The sequence below is a fragment of the Aristolochia californica genome, unplaced genomic scaffold, assembly GCF_029961685.1.
Source record: "Aristolochia californica isolate CCGP_79_NKW_82.1479 unplaced genomic scaffold, dmAriCali1.0.hap1 SCAF_5, whole genome shotgun sequence".
NCBI lineage: Eukaryota > Viridiplantae > Streptophyta > Magnoliopsida > Piperales > Aristolochiaceae > Aristolochia > Aristolochia californica.
The window spans coordinates 40,528,504-40,556,192 of record NW_027182214.1 but is presented as its reverse complement, the minus strand read 5'-3'; the positions used below and the strand labels follow the sequence as shown (position 1 = coordinate 40,556,192).

Genomic DNA, 27,689 nt, shown 5'->3' with positions numbered 1-27,689 from the left:
GCTCAAGGAAAATCAGTCCAAGCCTTAAAACTAGTTCAGTTCTCAACTATTGCAACATCGTTGCGGCTGAGGGTCTCAGTGATGTGAAGATGTACCTCGTCGACTTTGGAAGCCGTTCTTGACAATTGTAGTCACGACCGAGGATCTCCACTATTAGTCATTGTGTGTATTTCACTTTTTTTAGGGAAGAGAAAAACAAAAACAAAAAAGAGTTAAAAACATAACGTATAAGGCAATACATGAAGATAGGGGTGGCATCGAGCCAAGCCGAGCCTGAACCTGCCTATGTTCGAGCCGAGTTTGATTTAAATATTTCGAACTCGAGCTCGAGCCTAAAATTATTATCGAGTTCGAGCCTAATAATTTTAATCGAGTTTGAGCCGAGCTCAAACTCCAACATTCATTTCAAACTTTTCAAAAAATACATGTCAAATAAATTGTATATAAAATTATGCATACATTTTACATAAAATTGGAAATGACCTCTACTTAAAATTGGGCATAAAGGTGGCATCGAATCCAGATGAGTCCGAACCTTGTTCAAGCCAAGATTGATTTAAATATTTCGAACTCGAGCTCAAGCCGACTTTAGCCTCGAACCTAAAATTGTAATTGAACTCGAGCCTAATAATTTAACTGAGTTCGAGCTCGAGGTCTACCCGAGTTCGAGTTAAACCTATATTTAATACTCTTTATAAAATATATGTCAAATAAATTATGTATAAAATTATGCATACATTTTTAAAAAAAAGAATGATAGGGGAGGTTCAGGATTGAATTCCAATAATGGATTAAAACACACCAATATTAATTTTTTTTACTCCAAATGTTGTTTAGCCTCTTTTTTAATTTTTGAATATGGCCATAAATTTACTATGGCCTCCTTAGTGCCCCTGGTTGAAATTTTATATTCTAGGAAAAACTAGAAATGTTTTTCATATGATACATATTTCCAAAAAAACTTTTAAATAAAATCCTATTACTATTAGTGACTTATTATAAAATTACAAGAAATATTTTAAAATTTTCTTATGAAAGTTAAATGGACCTCTTATTGCCTCTTCTAAGGAAATAAATAAAATTAATAATCAATCTAATATATTACTATACTTATCGACATTTTTAATCAAATAAAATGTCAAACACAAAATTGCAATGAAAATTGCCTCATGCTAAAAGTATTACAACATCAACTGTCAAATATTTATTCAAAAATTTCCTATACGATTTTCTCGCCCAACTTGGTAGTTACTTAGAAAATTATATGATTTTTAATAATAAATTTCAATTAGAAAAATGTTTAGTATTTTCAATTTCTTGAAGAGCCGTAAGGAAGGAGAGTTTAAGGAAAAAGTTTTTTAGTCACTTTAAGATCTCGCACGTGTGAAATCATCTTCGTGACACATGGAGTGGGGGAAACTTAGGTACCCGCCGAGATGACATAGAGGAAGGTGGTTACGGCGCCGATGAGGACCTGTCGTTGGGGATGATGGTTGTGACGGAGGCGGCGACAATGGAAGCGCCGACGACGGAAACAAAGGCGAAGGCAAGGGGAGAAAGAAATCGAATGGGTGGCCACAAAGGCAGCTGGCGAGCAGCTGTCGACGACGAGAGAGGCGGTGACAACAGCTGACAGGAGGGGCTCGACGGTGATGACGGGAGGAAAAATCCTCCCCCCCCCTCGCTCTTGCTCCCGACTCAGCTCGTTAACGAGCTAGCTCGCGAGCCGTCAAGTCGAACCTGGATTCGGTCGAGATCGACTCGTTAATTTAAACGAGCCAATCCCGGATCTCGAACTCGGCTCTAGATCGAGGGATACCAAATCGAATTGAGCCGGTATCGAGCCGAGCTCGAGCTGCTCGCGAGCTGGCTCGGTTCGAAGCCACCCCTACATGAAGAACAAATATTTGAACCATCACCGGCCCCTCCAAGTTGGATAGACGATGATTCTTTGTTTTGCCTTTCATTTCTTCTTCTCTTTTCTAATTAGTATTTTCTCAATCAGGCAACATTGATCATGCTTGCTTCACCAAATCCCTTCCCCCAAAACCAATGAATATCTCCAGCCCACATCGATGACGATGTCACGAAATGCGCCTCCTTCCAATTGTCCATTTGGGTGAGATGGAATCACATTTGTGACATAGTAATGCCATTTCTTTTCATTGTTACTTCCCGAGGAAAGTTCAACCCTTCTACCTAACACGAGATCAACACATTGGTACCAATAAGTATTATTTTAATCCTTCATGTGTAGCCATGCATGGATGGATCTATCTAAAGAAACATGGTTTTTTGTGAATATTCTGAGATTTTTTTTTTTTTAGTGTGGGGCCTCGGTTATAGGGTTTTTGTATGGATCAAAATGGAGGTAGTGGCGACGACGCTGTAAGTGGGCACGGATGTCGATGGGGAAGAGGTGCATGCTTCTTCCTCAAATGTGCATTATGAGGAAACTATGATAGATAAATGTTAAATTTAGGATACACAATATCCATAACCAGGAAGGATAAAAATAAAAAAATAATTAAAATTCAACTAACAGTTGATCCCTAGACAAATTGGTCGATCCCTTTGGGTGGCAAGGAATAAGTTACATATGATCAAACAATTATCTATCATGAGTTTAACCAAATATTTTTCCAACTTGGTTGAATTGAATAATTTTTTTCTCCATTTTCCTTGTGTATACAAATAAGAGAAACTACATTTCTCTTTTGTTTTCTCTCTTATTTTCCATGAGCATCTGAGAAAATAATTTTTTTCTTTTTCTTTCTTTCTTTTCTTTTCTTTTCTAAGGGTTCCATACATACCCTTAGTTAAGCATATGAAGAAATTTTTTATATTTAATTATTTTAGAAAGTAAAAATAGTTAAAATTTTAGAATAAATAGAATTAGTTTATTCATAGAGAATATTATAATCTCGTGTGCATAAACCCTTAGATATTTAAGAATAAAACAGAGTTAGGTGAAACTTTTAAAATAAATTATGATAAAATTTCTATATTGTGCTAATAATAAAAACTTCAAATTAATTTTTTTATTGAGATTTTCTGTTCATTTTCTTCCCATGCATCGGTTTTCCCCTAGTTTCTTTTAGTAAGAAGAAGGTCAAGATTCTCTTTTCTACAGGTAATTGATTGAAAAATTGTTTATAATCAAACTGAAACTGGTAACCATGTAACTGTTGCATCTTTAGCTCGTCTGCATCGCCAAAAGAAAAGGGTAATGGAAACTCCAAGATGGAGTCCTAAACACCGAAATCGCATTGACGATTAATTGAAGTGTCGGTCTGAATGATGAATACCACAAATACCAGGGGCGGAATTTTTCGCGTTTCTGACGTGGGCTGTTGTCTGTACTAGCGTGGGGGCAAGCGGGAAAATGTCGACAACACTTTTACCGGAGAGAACAGTGCCAACACCCGAGGCTTTCGGGTTGGTATGGCCGGAATTCAACGACGGACTTACCTACACAGACGTCGTCAAAGAAGCAGATAAATGTCTCTCTGTTTTTGTTCTATGCTGGATTTTTCTTTTCATTATCTCATTGTTATGCGTTTCTTCCTGTATAAAGCCACTTTTTAAATGACTAGTTATGGTAGATTGTTTGTTTAATTTTTGAATTGAACAGGTTCCACTCTCATCCAGTTTTACTCGTCCAAGTACAGAAATTCAGCTCCTTTGCAAGGGTGAGTTTTTTTTTTCATTGAACTTGCATGGATCTGTTGGGTGTAAAGACATGAATATGTACGCACTAGGAAACATCTACGGAACATATCTACCTGCACCCTAATCGATGATGCGTACATGGGACATATCTACGGAACCTGAAGTCCGCAGTCCATATAGCCCGACTGTACCTTGTCACCTGTCAATCAGGTTAACTGTAGCCTGTTCTGAACTCGACATTTTTTTGTGACTTAAGGAGAAAATTTGTTACTACAACTGGGAATATAACCTGCCTGTACCTTGTCACCTGTCAGTAGGTTAACTAGAGTAGCCAGACGATTTGTTCGTCATCCAAGGGGAGGATCTAGTGGCATCTAAGTTATTACTACACCTGGGAAGTTTCCTTCTTTAAATGTAGATTACACAAAGCACACTACAACCAATACCCCTGGTGGGACTTGGTCTCTAAATCTCACTCTGGAAAACCCCATCTATCCATTGAGCCAAGGGCCCAATCCACAACATATGTGAAGTTTCAACTTGATATGCAAATGGTCAAAAGCTAAGACTTCCATTATTGATTGAGTGGCTGATCAAATGTTTCCAATTTGTTAGGGTAACCCAATTTCCTACGGGATGGAGCTGCCATTTTTGGCTTACCTGCTGTGATCTTTACTGTTCCTGTTATATGGTCTTTACTGTTCCTGTTATATGTTTTCATGCTAAATCAGTAATGCAAGACTTCGAATTTGAATATTGAAGAAATTTGGGTTGGAATGTTGACTATTTTCTTGTTCTCCTCTCTAATCAAAGCAGATGGAATCAGCGGATCCATAATGGGCAGGTTTGTTACCTGCTACTTGGCATTCCATATCAGTTTCATTCTTTGAAGCTTAAATATTTTATGGTTCATTATTTTTCAGATAACAATTGATAATCAAGTTGTGACCGATCCAGATGCCACTCTCAGGTAGAAGCCGACTTATATTTTCCGTCCTGATGTTTTCAAGTGATTATCAGAGTATGGTTATTAAGTTTACCATCTTAATCAGTAGGTTGGATGCTTGTTTAATTCTTTACTATGAAATTACTAGTGGCAGTTGTACAAGCTAGAGTCCTTTTTGCTATTAATAAAAACTGTTCTCATGTTTGTTTTGAGTATGATTTATTCTGCAAATTTGCCTCATTTGCAGCACTTAAGTTTTGGTTGAGAGCAAGTAGGGAACTGTTGTTTGTGTACCTTGTTGCTTCTTTGAACTGGCTTCTAGTTAAGAGAATTGGATGACTTTCTCAATTCTTGAGTAGATGGGAACTTTGTCTTACATCCATAAATAATGAACTTGAGTACTTTTGGCATCAGTTCAGGCTAATTCGTACCCACATGAGTTTTTTTGGCATTAGTTCCTGCTAATTCATTCCCATATGATATGGGTGAATGTTGGGGGTTATAGAAAAAGGCTCTTAATAATGGCTTGGTAACCTTGGTGAGTTAGATTTGTGGAAGAATTTTTTGATTGTTGCAGGGCTGGTTCCAAACTGCTATATCACCGTCAGCCATGGAGAGAGCCTGATGCACCATACATACTTGACATTCTCTTTGAGGATGAAGATGTGGTAAACATTTCTTAATCTGTGAAGCTAGGTCTAGGATATCTGAGTTTGCTAGTATCTGCAACCATATGGTTTTCAATTTCTTTATGAATGTAAGTGCTATTACTAAGTACATATCTGTTGTTTTATGTTTCAGCTGGCAGTAAATAAACCCTCGGGTCTTCAAGTTCTACCTGGAGGTCTTTTCCAAGAACGAACTGTTTTGACTCAGCTCCTGTGGCGAGCTGAAAAACACACTATTTTGTTGGGGTCGTATGGAAATTTAAAGGGCCATAGTAATCATCCTGTCCCTGTTCATCGGTTGGGAAGGGGCACTTCAGGTTCATTATTTCTTCATAGGTGTTTATTGCCACCATTCAAAAAAATGTTATATATTGCTATGCTAACTTCTTGTAAGAAACGACCTCTGTCTTTCATCGTGGTTAAATTTCTTGTTATGTTTTCTAATTGGGTCACAAAGTAAAACTCTCTGGTGAATGAATTCCCATTATTGCCCGTTGTTGTCTTATTGAAGTAATGAAGCTAATGGCTGATGGAGCTCCTCAAAACATTGGTGAATTCGAAGCCTGAGGATGGACTAAAAGGCTACACTTGTCAACTTAGTGACATTGTCTGTTCTTGGCAACTTAGTGGTTGTTTATACTGAAAGAGTTCATGGATTTTTAATCACAGTCTATTCTAGGGCTACTTAGTGGTTCTTCCTACTCAAAATGGTCTTGGATTGTTGATTTTGCTATTTAGATTCAAACCCTAGAAAATTGCATTTTTCTTCTCCCTCTAGCCCCAGAAAATATCTATTCACATGTACCTTCTAAAAGATTTGAAGGTCTCACACATCTCCCCTGCAGTCTATTTGCATTAACCATCTTAATGCAGAATGTGAAATAGATGAAGATACCCAGTAAAAAACATACCATGTCTGCATTCATTATGTTAACTTGTGTCTGTGCTATTATGCACATCGGTGTAGTAGTCTCATGTAAGGTGAGCAGGCCTCACATCAAAATAGTAAATATGAAAGTGCACATCATGGAAAAAGATACTAGCTGTTTTATAGTTTTTTTTTTTTGTGTGATTTATGGAAATATTTAGTTTTTGCATTTTTCAACAAACAAATATTTGTATGCTTAATTTAGTCCTGTTTCTTAATTTTTTGAAATTAAGACTGAGAACGTTACATGCATTAGGCATCTCTGCTCCATGATACAGTAAAGATTGTTCTAGTTGTTTTTTATACTGTTTGTATTTAACCATAACAATGCTTTTCATGTATGTTTTTGTGGACCCTTATCTCCTCTTCGTTGTTGTTTCAGTATGCATCTTTTTCATAGGAAAAATTAGAAGCTTGCACTAGTAAATGGAACTTTATGCAATCCATATAATTGGGATAGCATGTCACAACATTTCCTTCTTGGGAACTATTTCTATTGTTATACTTGTTGATGCAGTATTCTCAAACATTTTATTCTGAAACTATACCGTGACAGAGATCACCTGGAAAACACGTTACCCATGTATGCCATACACTGAACTTGGGTGGATTTACATTGAGCTAATGATCATTTTGACTAATATTTCCGAAAAATTAAGGTGAAAAGAAAAGAAGACAGGAAAGAAAGAAAGGATCAGAAGTAGAGCTGCCTGTCAAGTTCTTGTTGGCTAGATTGATTTTCTTTTTGTTTTTGTTTTTTGTTTGCTGGTTTGTCCTCTTTTGTATTGACCAGTGCTAATCTTTTTCTCCTTCTGGAGCCTCTTAATATAACTTTTTCGCTTGCCTTCTTCAAAATTAAAGGAAAGACGGGTTTTGGGGTGCTTTAAGAATCAGAATTTGGGCTTCGTTTTTTATGCATCGTTAGCTGATCTAATCTTTCTCCATTTAGTCTTGGTATTTCATTAAGACTATTATGCTTCTATGTAATCTTCCAGTACCTCTTTATTAATTTCTTATGCTGGTTACTGTTGTAGTGGTGAGACTTTTTAATGATTGATTAGCTTACTGCATCATATGAAACTATAGTTTTCTATTTTCACCATGATTTTGGACACTCACTGAACTGTTGGAATTAGGTGTATTACTCTGTGCCAAGACAAAGCTAGCCAAAGCTCGCCTTGCTGCATATTTTGCTGATGGCACCTCTAGTGTTAAGGCAAACCAGTTACGTGAAAGACATATCATTCAAACTTTGTTCTCATGTGACACTAAGTGTATTCATTGGGATTTTCTGCTTTGAAGTATTGCTTGTTACTTATGGTCTTGCTGAGACAACAACAAAGCCCTGATGCAGAAAACGGAATCACCAGAATCTTGTTTATGGGAGCTCAGGCTGTGCCTTTCATAGCCTTAAAGTTGTCTTGTCCAAAATGTGTCATTTCATTATCAATCTAATCTGTCTATATTTGTTTTCTTTAAAAAAAAACTGAATGAAGAGCTCAACTTACTCAAGCATAGGATTTACTTGCTAGATAATCCTATCAGTCAGAGTTGTTTTTGGTCTGATTTTTGGTAAAAATCCAACTCTTGAATAGTAGTAGCCAAGCAAGTGTCAAACGTCTAGCCAATACAACTCAACAAATCAGTCTGTTGGGTTGTATTGGCTAGGCGTTTGACATGGTATCAGAGCTGGGCACCACGTTCCGCGTTCGAATACCGGCGGAAGCGGACGGGAACGGGAACGGTGGGTGTCCTAACCCAGGTGGACCGGAACCACCTAGCTCTGACAGCAAGTGCATCTGAATTAGAAGTTTCCTGTTAACCTTGCTTATTCCTTGAACTTTTGACTCATTTGGCTGAGGCTAACTTAACTCGACTTATGGTGTCTGCCAAAACAAATCCACATGACCGGATGAAAGATAAATAGCTCAAGAATCTTGTTGCTATATATGAAAGATTCAAGGCCATCTGTATGGCTCACTTGATAGCACTTTGAATGTTGAACCCGATTTCCCTTGTGAAACATGGACCTATCTTCTCACACTAAATACTCCCCCATGTTGTCTAGGAAGCAGGAAATTCTTCTTTGTTGAAGAAAAGGTATTTATCACTGATTTCATTTCTTCTATTTGTTCACCAATTTGACATTTTCCTGCCAGCAATTTACTTTCCAAACCTTGCTTAAATCATTTATTTCTTTTCAAATATTATCTATTTCGTGTTAAAATATTTGGAAGACCATTTTGGTCATTTTCCTCTACTGGTATACGTATTTGGAGATAGCTATAGGATATGTTTCATGTTGGGAGCTTATGGTCCATGTTTGGTGAGATTTGGAGTTGTATTTATTAAGTTATGAAGGAAGAAGAGGCTATGAGGCACATTATTGTAATTTTTGTAACATGTCTCACTTAAGTTAATAAAAAAGGAGGGTTCGATTTCCTCCTTCTACGAGTGCTGTTTCAGGCATCTTTCTTCTCTCTACTCTCTATTTTCCCTTTCTCTCTCTCTTTCTTCTCCAATTTCTTACTTTTTACCTAGTTTCAAAGCAGTAAGGTCCTGTTTTAGACTTTCATAGGCATTCCTCTTCACTCTTCTTGAAGTTTGTATATTCCAGGAAAGGGGAATTTCCACATTTTTGTCTGATCGGAGTTAAAAGTCAGGCCATAACCCAAGGTTAATGGGCTGGTTATATTAGTTCTGTAAAAAACTTTTGCCCTTAAAGGTTCCTACTGTTGGAAGCATTCCAATTTTTGCCCAAGTAGGCCCTTTACTATCTGTGTCACCTCTCTGAAAGGGGACATCATCCCTATTTTTCCCTAATTGTGGTGTTATTGCTTGGACTTTGGTCTGTTGGTGGTTGAATTGGTGTAAGATAGTGTTGCTATTTTTCCTGCGCTAATTGCCTTGTGTGGGGCCCTCATAGCCTATGCATACCTTTATTTTTTACTTTTGTGTGATTTTGAGATAGCTGATTCTGCTGAAATGTTTACACCGACTAAGGAGACAGGTTATTCAGATGGACAAGACACAATTGTAGTAACTACAGAGAAGTTGAATAGCCAGAATTACTTAAGCTGGCCAAAATCTATTTGGATATATTTAAAAACCAAAAGGAAGACTAAATACTTGAGAGAAGGTCCTCCTGTTTCAATGAATGATGATTAGGAAGCTGAAGATAACCAAGTAAGTAATTTTGGAAATAGTGAAACCTCTGTAACTCTTGTAAGTAATATTGTACATGGTGGTCTAGATGAAATGCAACAGTTAATTCAAGTAATGGCCTGGTTGACTTCAGCTTCTATGTATGTTCCTCAATCCGCTCCTGTTACAGCTACTTGGGCTAGGTGAAGTGAGTCAGTTTTACATGTGCGTCCCATATCTACATGGGTTATTGATTTTGTTGTTTCATCTCATATGTCAAGTATGTCGTTGTTGTTTTCAAATCTTAGTCAATCTTCGCCATGTAAACAAGTTACACTTGCTGATGACTCATCTTCATTAGTTAGTGGAGTAGGATCTATTAAACCTGCTTCTTCTTTGTTTCCAAATTCCGTTGTTTTACTTCCTAAATTTCTGTCAATCGTCTCTCAGTAAGCCAAATCACAAAGTCTTCAAATTTTTCTATAACTCTCTATCCTACTCATTGTGTGTTTTAAGACCTTTAGATGAGGAAGATGATTAGTTCAAGGCATGAGAGAGATGGATTGCATCACTTGGAGGAATCGTCATCACATGCATCTTTTGCTCTTCATGTCAATGGTGCACCCTTCCAGTGGCATCTTCTACTATGTCATTTGTCTCCAGCAAAGTTATCCCATTATTTCCTGCATTGTCATCTCCATCTCAGTTTTAGCGCAAGTCCTGTCAACTAGGGAAGCGCCGGCGAACATCATTTCCTCCTAGTTAGTCTTCTAGTTGCAACTTGTTTGAAATAGTTCATTTTGATGTATGGGGACCATGTCCTGTTGTCAGCAACTTTGGCTCTAAGTACTTTGTGTCATTTATTGATGATTTTAGTAGATCTACATGGGTGTATATCCTATGGGAGAGGTCTGAGGTCTTTGATGTATTTCAAACTTTTTATAGTGAAATAGAGACTCAATTTAGTGCTTCCCTGCATGTTTTGCATACAGATAATGGGTTTGAGTTTATGAACAACAAATTTACTTCTTTTTGTCAATCTGCTAGCATCATTCATCAGTTTCCTTGTGTGTATAATTCACAACAAATGGTGTTGCAGAAAGGAAAAATCACCATTTTCTTGAGATTGCATGCATATCATTGTTTCATATGCATCTCCCTAAATCTTTTTAGGGTGATGCAGTTTTCACTGCATGTTTTTTTATTAATAGAATGTTTTCTTCCGTGCTCTATGAAAAAATTCCATTTAATATTCTCTAGCTTGATACTAAGCTATTTCCCTTGTGTCCTTGAGTATTTGGTTGTGTTTGCTTTGGGCATGTGTTTGGTCCAATAGTTGATAAACTTTCTCCTAAAGCTGTGAAAGACGTTGTCATAGGGTATTTCCGCACACAAAAGCAATGTAAATGTTATCCTGTTACGATATCGTGCATTGTATTTTAGATAGAATTTCTAATTATAATTGTTGTACAATTTGGGTTATGTAAATAGGGTATTTAGAGTAGGCTTAATGGGTTGGGGGCATTTTATTGGGCCCATGGGTCAGTTTGTAATAATCTCTCAAACCTAAGCTTAAATAGCTAATGAAAGGCGAGGAAGGGAGGAGAGCATTTCAGAACGACTGTTCATTTTCTCCAGCGCAATCGTCTTCGTTGAGAGACCGGAGAGCGTGACGCTCTCCGTTTGGATTGTCCCATCAGTGTCAAACGCCTAGCCAATAGGACTTCCCACGAGGTCACCCATCCTAGTACTACTCTCACCCAAGCTCGCTTAACTTCAGAGTTCCCGAGTCAGACACTTAGTCAATACAACCCAAAAGACCGGTCTATTAGGTGCGGAAAGCACAACACTTAACCCAGACCGCAAACTCTAACACCCACCGTTCTCGGGTTCTGACCGCTGCACTCCGGGATTCGAACGCGGAACGTGGGCGCCAACTCTAATACCATGTCAAACGCCTAGCCAATAGGACTTCCCAGGAGGTCATTTTTTTTTTTTTTTTGCAAGTTCATGACATTAGAAAGAGAGTTATTCCATGGAAGTCACAAATATGAACTAGAAACAATTGATACACTGGATACAACATAACAGTTTTAGCTTATAGCCATAAATTACACACTATATGAAAGTTTTAACTATTTAGACAGTTACATATGGAAGCAGGACTTAGCTTGAGACATGAAGGCTACCTACTCCATGTTTCCCCTGAAGTAGCAATGAAGTTCCTCTAAAGTCTTAAGAGGAAGATCTCTGGCCATTACACTGTGGACTCTCATTGAAATTCTTAGAGGGGTATTTGGCTGTCACCACCCCAACGTCAAAAACCAAATTGTCACCACTGGTTCGGATACCGGTGAGGTACCACCATTTGAAGAAAGCCCAAACCCGAATCCCATTCAATTCCGTCATCTACCCATCCAGAAGCTTCCCAGTGATTCTCTTCTCATAAGTAGCCAAATAGTTATCGGGCGGAAGCTTAATCTGGCATGCATCAACGAGGTCTACAAAAAAGTCCCCAGAAGTGCGATTGAGAAGTCAAACGCCTAGCCAATAGGACTTCCCAGGAGGTCATCCATCCTAGTACTACTCTTGCCCAAGCGAGCTTAACTTCAGAGTTATGAGTTAGACGCCTGGCCAATACAACCCAAAAGACCGGTTTGTTAGGTGTGGAAAGCACAACACTTAACCCAGACCGCAAACTCTAACAGTCAGTCCCATGAGGTGGTGGTGGTTTCGTCCACTGTCGTAAGAGCTGTGAGCTCTCGCTGTGTCGTTAGTTGGCGTTCGACACACTTCGTTTTCGTTCCCGTGAAGACTAGAGCGTAAACTCTGGCCTTAGCTAATCTGTTGGTCTTGTTTCACTGTTGGGAATCATCGCTGACATGTTATCAGAGTTTGCTCTGTCCGAAGAGTGATCAAATCATCTCCGTCCGAAGAGTTTCTGCCCGACGAACTTCTGTCTGATGACTCAAAGTTCGGCAAAACTCTCGGGGGTGGTTGGAAAACACCGTTCGAGCTCAGAGGAGTGGTCGGAATTCTATGTCCAATCTCCAAGGAGTGTCTCTCGCCAGAAAGGAGAACGGACAGGTTTGTTTTTTTTTACGTCGGCCGGTACTGTTTTCGTAAGTTTGGAATGAAATTATTTGCATAAGGTAGTTTCTGTAATTTTCAGAAACTTTGGGGGCACATCTGGAATTTTTGACATTGTGGGGGTCGATCTGGAATTTCTGATATCGTGGGGGCAGATTTGGAATTTTTAAAATTGCGGGGGTAGATCTGGAATTTGTTGGCAGCTGTAGGGGCAAATCTGGATTTTTTAGCGGGGTGGTATTTCTGAAAATCTCAGCAAAATTTCGATCTTATCATGTCAACAGACAAGTTAGATTTCGCTCATATTCGGTTGACGGATAAGAACTACAGTGCTTGGGAATTTCAGTTCCGGTTATTTGTCATGGGAAAAGATTTATGGGGTCATATTGATGGGAGTGATCCGGCACCTCGCGATGCTGAAGTGTTGTCAAAATGGACCACCATGAATACTAGAGTCATGACCTGGATACTTGGATCCATTGAGCCTCATCTAGTCCTTAATCTGAGGCCCTAAAAACTGCAACGGATATGGGGAATTATCTCCACAAGGTTTATCACCAAACCAGCACGGCGCGTCGATTTCAAGTCGAAAATGAAATGGCAAATTTCACACAAGGAGGCCATTCCATTGAAGAATATTTCTCGGGTTTCCAAAATCTGTGGGCTTACTATACTGATATTGCTTATAAGAATGTCCCTGTTGCTGCTCTCTCTACAGTACAAGCCATATATGTGTAACCAGTAAACGGACCAATTCTTGATGTAGCTACGTCCAGAATTTGAGATTGCTCGATCACGTCTGATGAATCGTCATCTAGTGCTATCATTGGATGCCTGTTTGAGTCAACTTCTGAGGGAAGAGCAGCGCATTGCTACTTAGGCTGGGATGGAACATCGAGTCCAGACTGATATCTTGGCTCTTGTGGCTCATGTAGCACAAGGGAAAAATAAGGGTCGGGACATGAGTTTTGTTTAGTGCTTCCACTGCAAGGCATATGGTCACTTTGCTCGAGAATGCCCCAAGAAGTCCCGTAACTACTGCAAGAAGTCGGGTCATCTCATCGCAGCTTGCCCTACTCGCCTTGAAAAGAAGAAGAATACAACTTATTATACTTCCACTGGTACTTCTAGTTCTGCAGCATTGACGACTGCCGTCCCCGTCACTAAACTTCCGGTTTCTCTAGCACCTATGAGTTCGACCACTCTCACTCCTGAAATGGTACAACAGATGATCATATCTGCTTTTTCTACTTATGGTATCTCAGGTAAGCAGAAAATCTCTACTCAGCCATGGTATTTTGATTCCGGTGCCTCTAACCACATGACCATTTTCTTGAGATTGCATGCACATCATTGTTTCATATGCATCTCCCTAAATCTTTTTAGGGCGATGCAGTTTTTACTGCATGCTTTTTTATTAATAGAATGTTTTCTTCCGTGCTCTATGAATAAATTCCATTTAGTATTCTCTAGCTTGATACTGAGCTATTTCCATTGTGTCCTTGAGTATTTGGTTGTGTTTGCTTTGGGCATGTGTTTGGTCCAATAGTTGATAAACTTTCTCCTAAAGTTGTGAAATATGTTGTCTTAGGGTATTCCCGCACACAAAAGCAATGTAAATGTTATCCATCTACGAGAAAAACTTGTGTCCTTTGATGTTACATTTTTTGAAGATACTCCACATTTCCACGTGTCTGGTTCTCTACCTAGTGTTTCCTTTCATCCAAATCCTCTTGCTCCTAGTCTTATGGAAGATATTCCTACTCCCATAGCACTAGCTTAAGTATCCAAACCTTTGCAGGTGTATTGATGTAGAAAACATAAGATGACACCATAGAAGACTCTCTCTCCGCAACCTATACTAGCACCTTTGTCTGAGGCACCTGAGGTAAGTGATCTACATCTTCCAGTTGTGTGTACACGCATCCATACATGTACACGCTATCCTATTTTTTAGTTGTTTATTGTCATTTCCTGTTTGAGTCCTTTAAAGAGTTTACGTTGTCATTTTCTTCTTGTACTATTCTTTCTTCAGTGCAGGAAGCTTTGTCGTCTCCTTTGTGGAAATAGGCTATGGATGTAGAGATGGATACTCTATTGGACCATTGGACTTGGACACTATGTAAATTGCCTCATGATACTACAGTTGTGGAATGTCGTTGATACATAGTGAAGTACAATGCCGATGGATCTTTTAAAAGGTATAAAGTTCATCTTTTGGCTAAAGGATATACCCAAACCTATGATGTTCATTGTTTGTAACTTTCTCCCATATAGCCCGGTTATCATTTGTATGGATTCTTGTTTCAGTGGGAGTGAAGCAGGATCGGCCATTGTTTCAATTGGACATTAAGAATGTATTCTTATATGGTGACTTGGATGAGGAAGTGTATGTGGAGCACCTCCTAGTATATGATGCGCGGGGGTGGTACTAAACAGGTACATAAGTTAAATAAGGCCTTTTATGGTCTTAAACATAGTCCCAAGGCATAGTTTGAAAAGTTTAGCAAGGTAATTATGACATTGGATTTTTCTAGATGTCCCTATGATGATTCCTTATATCAAGTAGTGATAAATAAGGAATTCAATAAGTGAAGATGCATATTGCTAAATATTTTTAGACTAAAGACTTAGGGTCACTAAGGTATTTTTGGTCACTGAGGTTGCCAATAGTAAAGTAAGAACAGTGTTAACTCAAGGAAAATATGTGATGGATATGTTACGGGAGTATTGGGTATTAGGGGCAAAACTTGCAGAAACTTCTAGAAGTTGGTCATAATCTTCATGAAAATGATAGTGCAGAACTTGGGGACAAGACCATGTATCATAGGCTGGTAGGTAAACTTATTTATGTCATTACAAGTCCAAATATATTGTTTGCAGTTAGTATGGTCAGCCAATTTATAGAATTTCCTCATAAGCTTCATTTAGAGGTAGCTCTAAGGAGTACAATATTTAAAGGGAGCACTAGGCAAAGGTTTATTGTATGAATCCCATGGTCATCTAAAGATTAAGGCATAGATGCAGTCTATGCAAGATCAAAATTGGATAGAAAATCTACTACAGGGTACTGTCTTTTTGTAGGTGGAAACTTGGTGAATTGGACAAATAAGAAACAAAATGTAGTAGCCGGCTCAAGTGGAGAAGCTGAATACAGAGCAATGATTCATATTGTCAGTGAACTTATGTGGGTCAGATCAGTACTACAAAAGTTGAGTTTTAATACTCCAAAGCCCATGACTATGCACTGTGATAATCAGATTGCTATTTTCATTGCTAGTAGCCCTATCTTTCATGAAAGAAGAAAACATCTAGAGGTGAATTGTCATTTCATACATGATGCTGTGATGAATAGAACAATAGTTACACTATATTAAGTCTACTGATCAGATTGGTGACCTTTTCACTAGAGCCTTGGACAAAAAAGAGTTTGGGGTTTTTGTTAACAAGTTGGGGCTTTTTGATATATATATGCTCCAGCTAGAGGGGGAATGTTAAAATTTATATGATAATATTTTTGTCATTTCTTTCTACCAGTATACGTATCTGGAGATAGCTACAAGCTATGTTTCATGTTAGGAGCTTATGGTCCGAATTTGGTGAGATTTGGAGTTGTATTTATTAAGTTATGAAGGAAGAGGCTATGGGGGGGACACTATTGTAATTTTTTAATGTCTCACTTAAGTTAATAAAAAAGAAGGGGGCTCATTTTCCTCCTTCAATGAGTGCTGCTTCAGGCACTCTTTCTTCTCTCGTCTCTCTATTTTCTCTTTTTGTCTCTCTTTCCTCTCCAATTTTTTACTTTTTACATTTCACAACGGCTTTTCACAACACTTTAAGCACTTTCTAACACCATTTACATTTTTTAATATGCAGAAATACAGTTGTAGACAATGCCAGTTTTCGACGAATTTCAAAAGTGTATCGAGCAGTAGTCCAGGGGATAATTACAGTGGATGAGGTAGAGACTGTCATTCACAATGCATTTTTTTCTTTTATGACCAGACAATATCAGTAAATTATACATCTTTCTCTACCTTAAACTGTACTGATATGTTTCCAATTGGAATTTCTTACTTACAAAGCAATCTTTATAATATATTTTAATGTTCTTTGTAGAACTTTCTTCACAATGAAAGTAAAGTCAGGGTGAAGGAACAGATAAATTTTTTTATTTAAAAAATCTGGGTGCAGGGGGTGGATAATCTGAATGTCAGTTGTTTGTTTCAGGTTGTGATCAAGCAGCCAATTGGAACAATACAGTATCCTGGGGTGGCAACAGGGCTTTATGTTGCCTCTTCATTAGGTTCTTCTCTGAGTTCTTCTTTTCGTTCTCCCGTTTCTTGTTTAAAGTTTTCTATTCTTTGTGTTTGCTACAACAAACTGTTTAAAGTTTTCTGTTCTTTGTGTTTGCTACAACAAACTTAGATTGAGAATTGGTTTGATAGGTTAGAAAATAGACTTACAGATATTCCTTTTGACATATAACGCGTCATATAAAATATCCTTCTTGATGGCATAAAATGCCTAAAAAATTGAAGTTTTTTGTTGTTCTTCAAACCTCTTCTATTGTCTAACCTTTGTTGCTTCAAATATTGATTTCTCTTTGTAGAAAACTCCGATTGCCAAAAATTCTCTAGAAAAAACCCTTTTGTAAAGTGGGCACATCATCATTTGCCAATAACTGCTCTCAGATAGTATCATATTTTGGTCCTAAACTGTGTAAGAACCAAGCCACTTGCATCTGATTTTCTTTTTTCCTTAAAGCTTCAATGATACACAGTTAGAAGTGCCAGAGGGAGAAGACACGGCGGGGCCAAATATGGGTGCATTGGAAATACCATCAGAAATAGCTTTCCAAAAAGGGATGGCAACTCCAAATCCTCAAAAAAACCCACCCGGGGGCAACAACACCTTCACAGGGCCCAAAAACACGACTCTGGCACAAAACAACAGTGCCTGCAGCAGCTGAGGCAAAGGGGCGTGCACAGCCAGTTACTGCTGCCCAGGCGCATTCGGGGCACGCATGGCACAGCACAGTGCGCAGGCGTATGGGCCCATGCACATGCAGCCTACCCAGCACGGACGCGTACGGCCAACAACTTGTTGGCAGGCTGTGAAGCTGGCAAGTTGGTTGTTTGGTTTGAACTTTGAAATTTGACTTCTACCTATCCAAATGGGATTGGGATAGGGTTGTTCGAGACAAATAAGGGTACATGGGATATGGCTCTTTTGAATTTGAATAAGATGGGATTTACCTTGCTTATGTGGCAAATTCTCATAGGTTTATGTAAGATATGGATACGGGTGGCTTATCCTTAATTTGCCTATAAATAGGCCTTACTTATGAGGGGGAGTGTTAAGGAATAGTCCCACATGGATTAGTGATTACAAAGATCTTGAGTTTATTGGGAAAGAGGTTTCATATGTTGGCTAGTCATTTTGGGATGAGCCTTGGACCCAACTTCACATAATTGTTTTTTTTTCTTTTGGAAAAAAATAGGAGGACGATTAGGGGATGGACTTAATCCAAACTCTCCCCCTTAAGTTGTATTTATAGATATCAAAAGTATTCATATTACAAGAATACCCTTCACCCTATTAAGAGTGAATAAGAGATATAAATCATAAACTAATTACATTAATGCCATCTTTATGAGATGACTCTTTATTTACCATCATGCCACCACTGTGTGGGCCTTTTCCTTGGTCTTGTGGGCTTGAGCCCATCTTCCACACTTGGATGTGTGGGCCTTTCTTGATCGTGTGGGCTCGAACCCATCTTCCAATGAACTTGATGTATTCATCTAAAAAATTCGTGCAAAGAATACCCTGTTTCTATCAAAGCTTGATTCTCTTCATTTTGGTGTTGTTTCCTCTTGAAATGAAGGCTTACTAGCCTACTTTTCACCCAAAGTAAGCAAGGCCACATGCCAAAGCTTTAGGATCGAATCCTAGCTAAAACTTGCAGTGTGACATTCTGCATCGATAGTAAAGGGATGGTCAATGCTAATTTCCTGAAGAACAACTTGCATCTCACCAAAGTAGTCAGTGACACTCTTACTTCCATGCATCATAGTATAATATTGAAAATGCAATTCATAAATCCTTGCTAGATTACTTTGATGAGAATAAAGAGTTCGAATAGTCTTCCACATTCATTTGACAGTTCTATAAGTCGTAGCCTGTGAACCAATCTTAGGCTCTACACTATTGACAATCCACATCATCACTTGATAATTATCTGATTTCCAGTCGTCATTCAATGGGATTGGCATTTCATCCTAATATATTTAAGCTTTATAGGAGTTTTCTGGTTTAATACTAAACATCTAAACATCCCATTTATAGGAGTTTTCTGGTTTAATACTTGAGACCTTAGTACCCTTGTCAATACAGAAGTAACTGCTTTTCCTCTTTAAATTTTGAGTTTATGTTGGATTTAGAGTATTATTTAGCAACTCTTTCTTGGTCAGAGCCATTTAGTTGGTCTTTAGTGGTGCTTTTTGCCTTGACAATGTAGCAACTGAATTGATCCACTTCAGCTCTTCATTGAGGTTTCTTTTTCCTTTATAACATTCTATTTGTACCAATGGTATCTTCCTTTTTTTTGTAACTTAACAGGAAAACCAGCTTGGAGCAAAGTTAGTGTTCTTGAGAGAGATGTGCAAAGAGGCCAAACATTAGTTCAGGTGGTGTTAGAACATATGTGAACAGCATGAATATTGTTATCTTTCATTTAAAATTATCATTTTAAAGATTTTTGTCTATCCAATTTATGTTCTACAATTACTAAATCTTTTTGGGGATGGAGGACAACATGGAGATAGAAGAACAGTACTTCTTGAACTTGTTATTAGTAGATGCCAGCCATGTGGTGTAGATATTGCTAGCTTCTTTATTTGTGTTCTCTTGGATTTCCTAGGCCACTTTTGCAATGTCAATTTGTATTTTAATCTAGGTGCTCAACTCATCTCATTTGAAATCCCCAAACCACTCTCTAATATGCCACTTCATGGGTGGACTAAATGCATTAGAGGATCTTTCCATCCAACCGGCTTATTTTCTGTGCATATTTTTTCTGTTTTTTGGTCATAATTTCATAGGTGGAGATTCACTCAGGACGGCCTCACCAGATACGCATTCACCTGGCTTTCTTGGGGCATCCACTTGTTGGTATGTATTCAGTCTCTTTTCAGTTGTAAATGTTTGTGTGTTTACACCGTTCTTTTAATTTACACATTTCGCATGATTCTGGGAGCATTACTTCATAGATATGAAACGCACGAGATTGAAAGATGCATGTTTCAGTTACTCACAGTTAAATTTATGGACACAGCAAAAATTTCATTTTTCAACTTTTGGTAATAATGGATTTGATCCTGCAATCTCATTGGGAAGCCTTAGATTTGACTATGGTCCTTCCAACCAAATGACATTTTCTTTCCTAAAAAATAAAAGTTAGCTAAATATGCTGGATTCCATGAGCTTCTCTTCTCTTATCATATTGAGGTTTCCTATTCAAGGGAAAAACTACTACTAGGGATCAGTATTAGTCACAATCCTTTAACAGCATATAATTGATGGTTAGAGAAGTTTCTTTCAATATCAACATGGAGAAGTGATAAATTGAATTTTTGTATAAACAGAGTCCAAGTTATTTAATAACCATATTCCACAGTTAACTTTTTGTTAAATGTTTTTAACAGGAGATCCACTTTACATTATCGGTGGCCATCCTGAGTGCCTCGAGTTGGGATGTACAGATACCAGTTTTGCCAAAGATGGGTATGGAAGTTTGACCTTTCATGTGAGAAAATAGTAATTATTTTTAAAAAAAAACAAAGGAATGCTTCTAGTGAAATATTTTCAGGTCACATTATTGGTAATGGAGCCAGTAAGAAAGTTTTGGTATCAAACTAAGAGAACCTGCTCAAACCCACCAAGATGACCACTGTGTCAGGCTGGCCAGCTTCTTTCCTTTTCATTTTCCTCTTAAATGGAGGGGAGAAAGCTGGTGATAGTTATAGTGAAATGATAGTTTATCAAAAAAATCCTGTAATGCAAGGTTGTTGTGGGCACAAACTAGTCTGGCCACAGGGTGGTGATAAGAGGTGTTTCATTGCGATTTGGATTGTACTACTTCCCTCTGTTACTCAATTTAAAGTTAGGTTGTTGAGGGGCATGCCATTTTTTTGTTAATTTTTGTAAGTTTTGATTGTTTTCTGGTTGTTGTGTTATGAGTAGATGTGAAAATTGAAGATTGAGAAGTAGAAGAGAGGAGAAATGGGAGAGAGATAGAAGAGAGGAGAAAAGCTCAAAATTAGAGCTTCTTGGGGGTCATGCGACGCCCCCTCCCCCCCCCAAAAAAAAAATAAAAAATTAAGTGAGTTTCTTTAAGTTAATGCCCTCAAACAATCAAGCCTTATTTTCTTATATCTCCCATTTTATATGTCCTATGTGCATGAAAGTTGAACCATAGATACAATTCAACATATAGAACAAGATTGTATAGAAGAGTAAATCTACTAATGAGATGAAATGACCAAAATATGCCTAGACTTGTTTTCCTAGACTCCCCTCAAGCTGGAGCAAATATGTCTAAGAGAGCCAGCTTGTTACAAAAAGTAAAAAATTCACGCTTTCCTAGTGCCTTAGTAAAAACATCTCCAAGTTGATCTCTAGATTGAACAAATGGGGTGACTACCTCCTTCAACACGACATCCAGAATAAAGTGATAGTCTACCTCTTTGTGCTTTGTCCTCTCATAAAAAACCGAATTACTAGCAATAAAGATAGCTGCCTGGTTGTCACAAAACATGCTCATAGGTTCATTCTGGTAGAAGCCTCTTCTATAAGACTGAGCTCACTCACATCAATTCACTGACATTACGGATTATTGCCCTATACTTGGCTTCACCACTAGACCGAGCGACCACATTTTTCTTTTTACTTTCCAACTTATTAAATTACCCCCTAGAAAAACACAGTAGCCAGTAGTTGACTTCTTGTCTAGTTTGAAACCAACATAATCAATATTAGAGAAGACCCTTTCTTGGTGCCCCTTTAGATAGTTTAAAATTTTTTGTGCTACTTCTAAGTGGACTTTACTTGGATGCTCCATAAACTGACTCATTACACTCACTTCAAATGAGTTATCGGATCTAATGATTGTTGCATATATAAGTTTACCCATTAATCTTCGATATATTGTCTTATCATTCAGTTATGCACTTTGATCCTCATAGAGATCATGGCCAACCTCCGTTGGAGAATTAACTTGTTTGGCTCCTAAAAGATCATATTCTTGTAGCATATCTATTATATATTTCCACTGTGTCAAGACAACTCTTTCTTTGTTTCTTGCCACTTCAATCCCCAAAATGTATTTTGGTAGCCCCAGATCTTTAGTTTGGAAGTGTGTTGCCAAGTGGGATTTAACTTCTTCAATGCTAGAAATATCGTTGCCTGACATAATAATATCATACATATACACCAGCAATACTATAATCCCATATAATTTTTTCATTACAAAGAGTGCTCACAATGGCTTCTAGAGAACCCCATAGACATCACCACTTGGCTAAAATTTTCAAACCAAGTCCGCAGACTTTGTTTTAAGCTATAAATAGATTTCTTGAGTCTACATACTTTATGTTTCTTCCTGTGAGCAACATATCCCAATGGTTACTCCATATCCACCTCCTCTTCCAGATCACTGTACAATAAAGTATTTTTTATATCTAGTTGGCATATGGACCATTCTTGATTCACTATAATAGACACTGGTATACAAACAGAAGATAGTCAAGCAACAAGGGAAAAATTCTCAAAGACATCAACACCGTATGTCTGGGTGTACCCTTTAGCTACCGGTCTAGTTTTATACTTCTCAACGGACCCATCTGCATTATACTTCACTTTATACTCCCATCTGAAACCAACAACTGTAGCCCTTGGAGGTAGGTCACATAACTGCCAAGTTCCTCGGTCTACTAATGCTTCCATCTCAACATCTATCCATAGCTTGCTTCCATTGGGGGGACAAAAGGGTATCCTACACTGAAGAAGGAATAGTGCAAGTAGAGATAGACAAGGCCAACTTCTTGTAACTATCAAACAAGGAAGTTAAAGAGACAAAGTGAGACAAGGGATCACAAGGACCTTTGTTGACACCCTTCCAGAGTGCAATAGGAAGGTGTAAGTCACTTACCTTAGGATCCTTAGACAGTTCAGAGTCATGGTCCGGTGTGAGAAAAGGATCTAGAACATGAGAAGAAGTCTCTAGTCTACACCAATACATTTGCAAAGGTTTCTCAATAGTGGCACCTTGTGAATGTCGAATGCACTCATCTACTGGCAGAGGAATAATCGATCCAGGGTCTGAAGGAATAGTTGGTACCATCCTTGAAGATTTAGACTAAAAAAGGGGACATTCTCGAAGAATGTAACATCTACAGATATAAATGTTTTCCTGGTAGATGGGCAAAAACATTTATATTATTTTCTATTTTTTAGAATACCCTAAGAAGATACAATTGATAGCCCGAGGAGACAATTTATTCTTGGTAGGCCCCAAAACATGAGCAAAACAAATGCAATCAAACACAGGGTGATACAAGAAACAAAGGGATAGATGGTAATGGGACCTGAATAGGAATCTTACCTTCACAAACAGAAGAAGGCATCCTATTGGTCAAAAAACATGCAATGAAATTAGCATCACCTCAAATGAGTTGGGGACATTCATATGAATCATCATAGTGTGAGCAACTTCAAGTAAATGATGGTGTTTACGCTAAACTACTCCATGGTTAGTCAGGGCTAGCCATTATACCAACTTGATATTCAAAATGCCTGTTGGTATGAAAACTTGTCTGGGGAGGTGTATGTGGAGCAATGTCTTCGATATATTGCTCAGAGGGAGACTGGAAAAGTATGTCCCAGAGTGTGGTTCGAAAAATTCAGTTGTGTGATGATGTCCTTGGGATTTTAGAAGTCACTGTGATCACTCATTGTTTGTATTGAAGAGGTCAACTAGAATTGTGGTATTGATTGTGTAGTTGATGATATAGTGCAAATTTGGCATTGAAAAAAAGGGTATCAATGAGACCATGTGGCAAATCACTTATCAAACCAAGGATTTAGGGACGTTTAAATACTTCGTTAGGATCGAACAAGGTAGGTATTGTTTTTACTCAAACAAAGTATGTGACTGATATACTATATGAATTTGGATTGTTAGGAGCTAAACCTGCCAAAACTCATATGAAAGTTGGCCATAATCTCCATGAGGAGAACAATTATGAGCTCAGAGATAAGACTATGTACGGGAGGTTGGTAGGCAAGCTTATTTATGCCATAGTGACTAGACTTGATATCGCCTTTGCAGTGAGTAGGGTTAGCCAGTTTATGGAGCACCCAAGAAAGACTCATCTAGAAGTTGCATTAGAAATATTGTGATATTTGAAGGGTGCACCAGGAAAAGGGTTGTTATATGAGCCACATAAACATTTGCAAATTATTGGTTATTTTGATGTTGACTATCCTAGTTTTGAACTGGATAGAAAAATCTACTTTAGGATATTGTGTATTTGTTGGAGGCAATTTAGTTAGTTGGAAAAGCAAAAAGCAGGTTGTAGTTGCATGTTCCACTGTAGAGGTTGAGTATAGAACGATGGTCATATAGTTAGTGAGATTCTGTAGGTGAATTTTGTGTTACAAGAATTGGGCTTCCTTATTGAAGAGGTTATGACTATATATTGTGACGATGAAATTGCCATATTCATTGCAAGTAATCTTGTATTTCTTGAAAGGATTAAACATGTGGTAGTTGATTGTCACTTTATGAGAGATGCTATCATGAGAGGATCGGTGGTTACTTCGTATGTCAAGTCTATTGATCAACTAGGTGATGTGTTTACCGAAGCTCTAGGAAAACGAGATCGTGGGATTTTTTGTAACAAGCTAGGGTTTCTAGATATGTACACTCTAGCTTGAAGGGGAGTGTTAACGTTGTAAGTGTCAAGGATATTTTAGGTAAATTATATGCTTGATTTTCCCCTCTAGGGTTACGAGAGTATTCGTCTATATATAGTGTACGTTGGGTTCACTTCTGAAGAGTGTCACACACTATAGCACTTCTGAATTTTCTTTTTCCTCTTCTCTCTTACCTCTTTCTTCTCTATTTTATCTCTTCCATTTAATTTTACGGTACTCAAACCAAAAAAGCATAACCAAACTATCTTAGGTGGAATGAGGTTACTTAGTTACCTTTGTAATGTGAAATCCAAGGCCGTTGACCTGTACTTATTCCTTTTAATGAAAGGTATACAGATGAAGGATAATTTTGCCCAAATCCTTGGACGAATAAGAATTTTTTCTGCACCTAATTGGATGGGTAAAGCAATATAATGGTAATCACCTAAAATTGACACCCTCAAATTAGTACCTTCTCAAAAGCATACTTCTGTTAGTTACCTCTATTTTTGGACAATGAGAATTCCAGTCACAATAATTTGAACTCCCCAAGAGTTATTCTCTTGTGATGACATTAGTCATTTTCTTTCCCAAATAAATTTTTTGCAGCGGTTATCCAAGACCATTGAAGCCTGTTCCTGGGGACTGTGGCTACCATCTGCATGCCCATCGGCTTGTGTTTTGTCATCCAACCAAAGAAGAGGTATGAAGTGGGAACATGACATTACACCCCTTGATTTTTTATTTTTTATTTTTTACTTTTTTTTTGGGAGGGAGGTTAGTTCTTTACCATGTGTGGCAGTCATGAAATCCAAAAGTTAACTGGTACTTGGCTTCCATGATTTTGCTCGTTAAATATATAGCTTTGAATGGGATGTCAAACTGTCTTTCAAATAAGACACAAAAGCTCTAAATTTACGGATATAATGGAAAATAGAGAACATCTTTAATTCCTTGATAACTCAACAGATGATGGTGAAAATCAACTATTTTTTTGTTTTATTTTTATTATTATTATTATTATTATTTTGGGTGTGTATATGCAGTGGGGTGTCTTCCACTATGAACCTTTGAGGAGACTTGTGTTTTGGTTTACGTTACAAGAGATGTTTTGAACAGGTGATTGAAGTGGAAGCTCCACTGCCACCAACACTCCATACATCAGAAGAAACAAAGAGAAGCTGCGGGAGATAAATTTAAGTTTCATAGTCATGGTATTGCTGCCAACAGAGAACCCAGAACATATTTTAGGGTTATAAACCAAATATTAATTAAGAATCAAGAGGCAAAAAAATCTTTACTTGCAGTGTTAATCATTAATTAGATTTTGTATTTTCTTCTGCTTTTCTTTTATTTTATCTATTCTCTGGATTGTTGGGATTTGTTTTGAAATAATTAAGATGGTTTCCTGGCTCATGATTAACCGCAAGGCAAGGCGCAAGTGGTTCTTTCGATGCCGGAGTTACTTTGGGGGGAGGGGGGGTTAGTCCCCTAAATGGATATATGAAGATCAAGTTCATATCTAACATGAAGATCATGTCAGTCATGTACATGAAGATCATCTTCGCACTTGGTGTTAGTGTTGATGATTTCATGTGCACTGGAAAACAGTTTCACGTGCAACGGTGGAGACAAGAGAGGGAGCAAAGAACAAGAGAGGGTTGCAGGAACCAGAGAGGGTTGTGGGAACCAGAGAGCGAAAATGAGAGCGACGGTGAGCGAGAGACAGAGGCCCGAGAGAGCGTCCCGTGAGTGTCATGTACATGATTCTCAAAATCGGGCGGAAAACGCTTTTCGCCGTTTACTCTTGGGACATGAACTCATGAGTTATGGATAATCATATACATGACATGATCTTTGGCGCTCCCTAACGACATCAGGATATGAATTGAGTAATGCGCTTGATCTTCATGTCATGAGTCATTTTGACTAACCCCCCTTAACTTCCAACCACTTTGTACTCCCAATCTTTTCTTTTGGTACTATTTCTTTCAGCCTTCTCTTAATAAAGGATGCTTCTTCACTACCATTACCAGCTCCATTAAAACACATTCAATTTATCAACTTTCTATTGAATGACTTACATATGCATTATTATACCACCCTTTATCTACCGGGGAACAACTTAAATTCACACTGCGCCTCTCACTAAAAAGTTTAATTTAATTTGGTCATCACTGCCACCGAATGACAACGCTGCTTTCACGTTTCTTGCCTATCAGCCGTGTCCCATGATTCAGATCATTTTGTTTCATCAATCAAATAGAAAAAGTCCTTCCTTAAGGTGGTGGCAATCCGAGTGAGTGACAGACAATCAGGAAATGTGAAAGAGAAGCAAACTCCAGTGGTGTGGTCGCCCTCACAGGCTGGTTTGGTGAGTTTACTGGGACGGAGATGCCATTTGCATCGGCCTAATTATGGATTTTTTGTTGGATAAGGCGTCTTCTCCAACCTCGGTAATGAAACACAAATAATTAACCGGCAAAAACGTTGGCCCTCACTGTGTATTTGTCTGAAGGATACTTTCCACCTATTGGAGAAATTGCCAGACATCGATGCTCTGGTTTTTTCATTAGCTATGTCTTAACAACTGTTTCATACTTAAGATCGAACAATGCCATACTTGTTTGGGAGCAATTACCCATTCTTAAGAAGCTGTTTTACTTAAATGCAGAAGAAGTAGACAGTTGTAATTGTCCACTCTTTTTATGGAAAAAAAGGAATTAAAGTTTCACGATCTGGTCTAGGAGAGAGCATGTGACTTTCCATCGAAATCTCTGCTCTTCTGGAAATTGATTCTTACATACCATTCACGTTCCATTTACATATTATGAATTTCATGTTGTATTTAAAAATTCATTTAGTGTGACAAGAACTAAACTGAACCGGCCAGTTTAACCGGTTGAAAAGGAACTAAAAGCTAGTCTGATTCAGGTAATTCCTTCAGAAATTTTACAAGTGAAATAATGGTAAGAAGCATTGGGTTTGAGTTCACAATAGCATCTTCAAATGCAGAGTAGTTTTACTTTTATAAGAACCAGATATGAGTGCGATCTTCATTCAATCTGCCAATGTTGAACTCATTTGTTCTTAATGAGTAAGAGAGGGAAACCAGAAAGAGCTCACCGGACAGCCATTGTAGCAATATCTTGGTTTCCAGAGGCCCTAGTTGCAGAGCTGTGCCTCATAAGGGAAAACGAGTTTAATGGTTACGGAGTGGCTGGCGGTGCCGACCGGTCTGAGAGCAACGGAGTACCTACGC

The 27,689-nt window shown here is 38.1% G+C and overlaps 1 protein-coding gene across 3 annotated transcripts; it reads left to right on the top strand.

Annotated features, from left to right (window-relative positions):
* The first annotated feature begins 3,178 nt into the window (after positions 1 to 3,178).
* On the top strand, positions 3,179 to 25,832 carry LOC137965638 (RNA pseudouridine synthase 5). 3 transcript variants are annotated; one of them, XM_068811916.1, is made up of 14 exons: positions 3,179 to 3,503; positions 3,635 to 3,692; positions 4,489 to 4,516; positions 4,596 to 4,642; positions 5,196 to 5,286; positions 5,420 to 5,603; positions 7,351 to 7,438; positions 16,325 to 16,409; positions 16,679 to 16,754; positions 19,073 to 19,140; positions 19,555 to 19,624; positions 20,158 to 20,236; positions 25,037 to 25,130; positions 25,547 to 25,832. In XM_068811916.1, the coding sequence occupies exons 1-14, from the start codon at positions 3,386 to 3,388 to the stop codon at positions 25,619 to 25,621; spliced, it is 1,161 nt and encodes a 386-aa protein (XP_068668017.1). In that variant the 5' UTR covers positions 3,179 to 3,385; the 3' UTR covers positions 25,622 to 25,832. The 3 variants fall into 3 exon arrangements, with proteins under 3 accessions (XP_068668017.1, XP_068668016.1, XP_068668018.1); XM_068811915.1 differs by having other exon boundaries at positions 4,486 to 4,516; XM_068811917.1 differs by lacking the exon at positions 7,351 to 7,438 and having other exon boundaries at positions 4,486 to 4,516; positions 5,420 to 5,622.
* Positions 25,833 to 27,689: the final 1,857 nt, after the last annotated feature.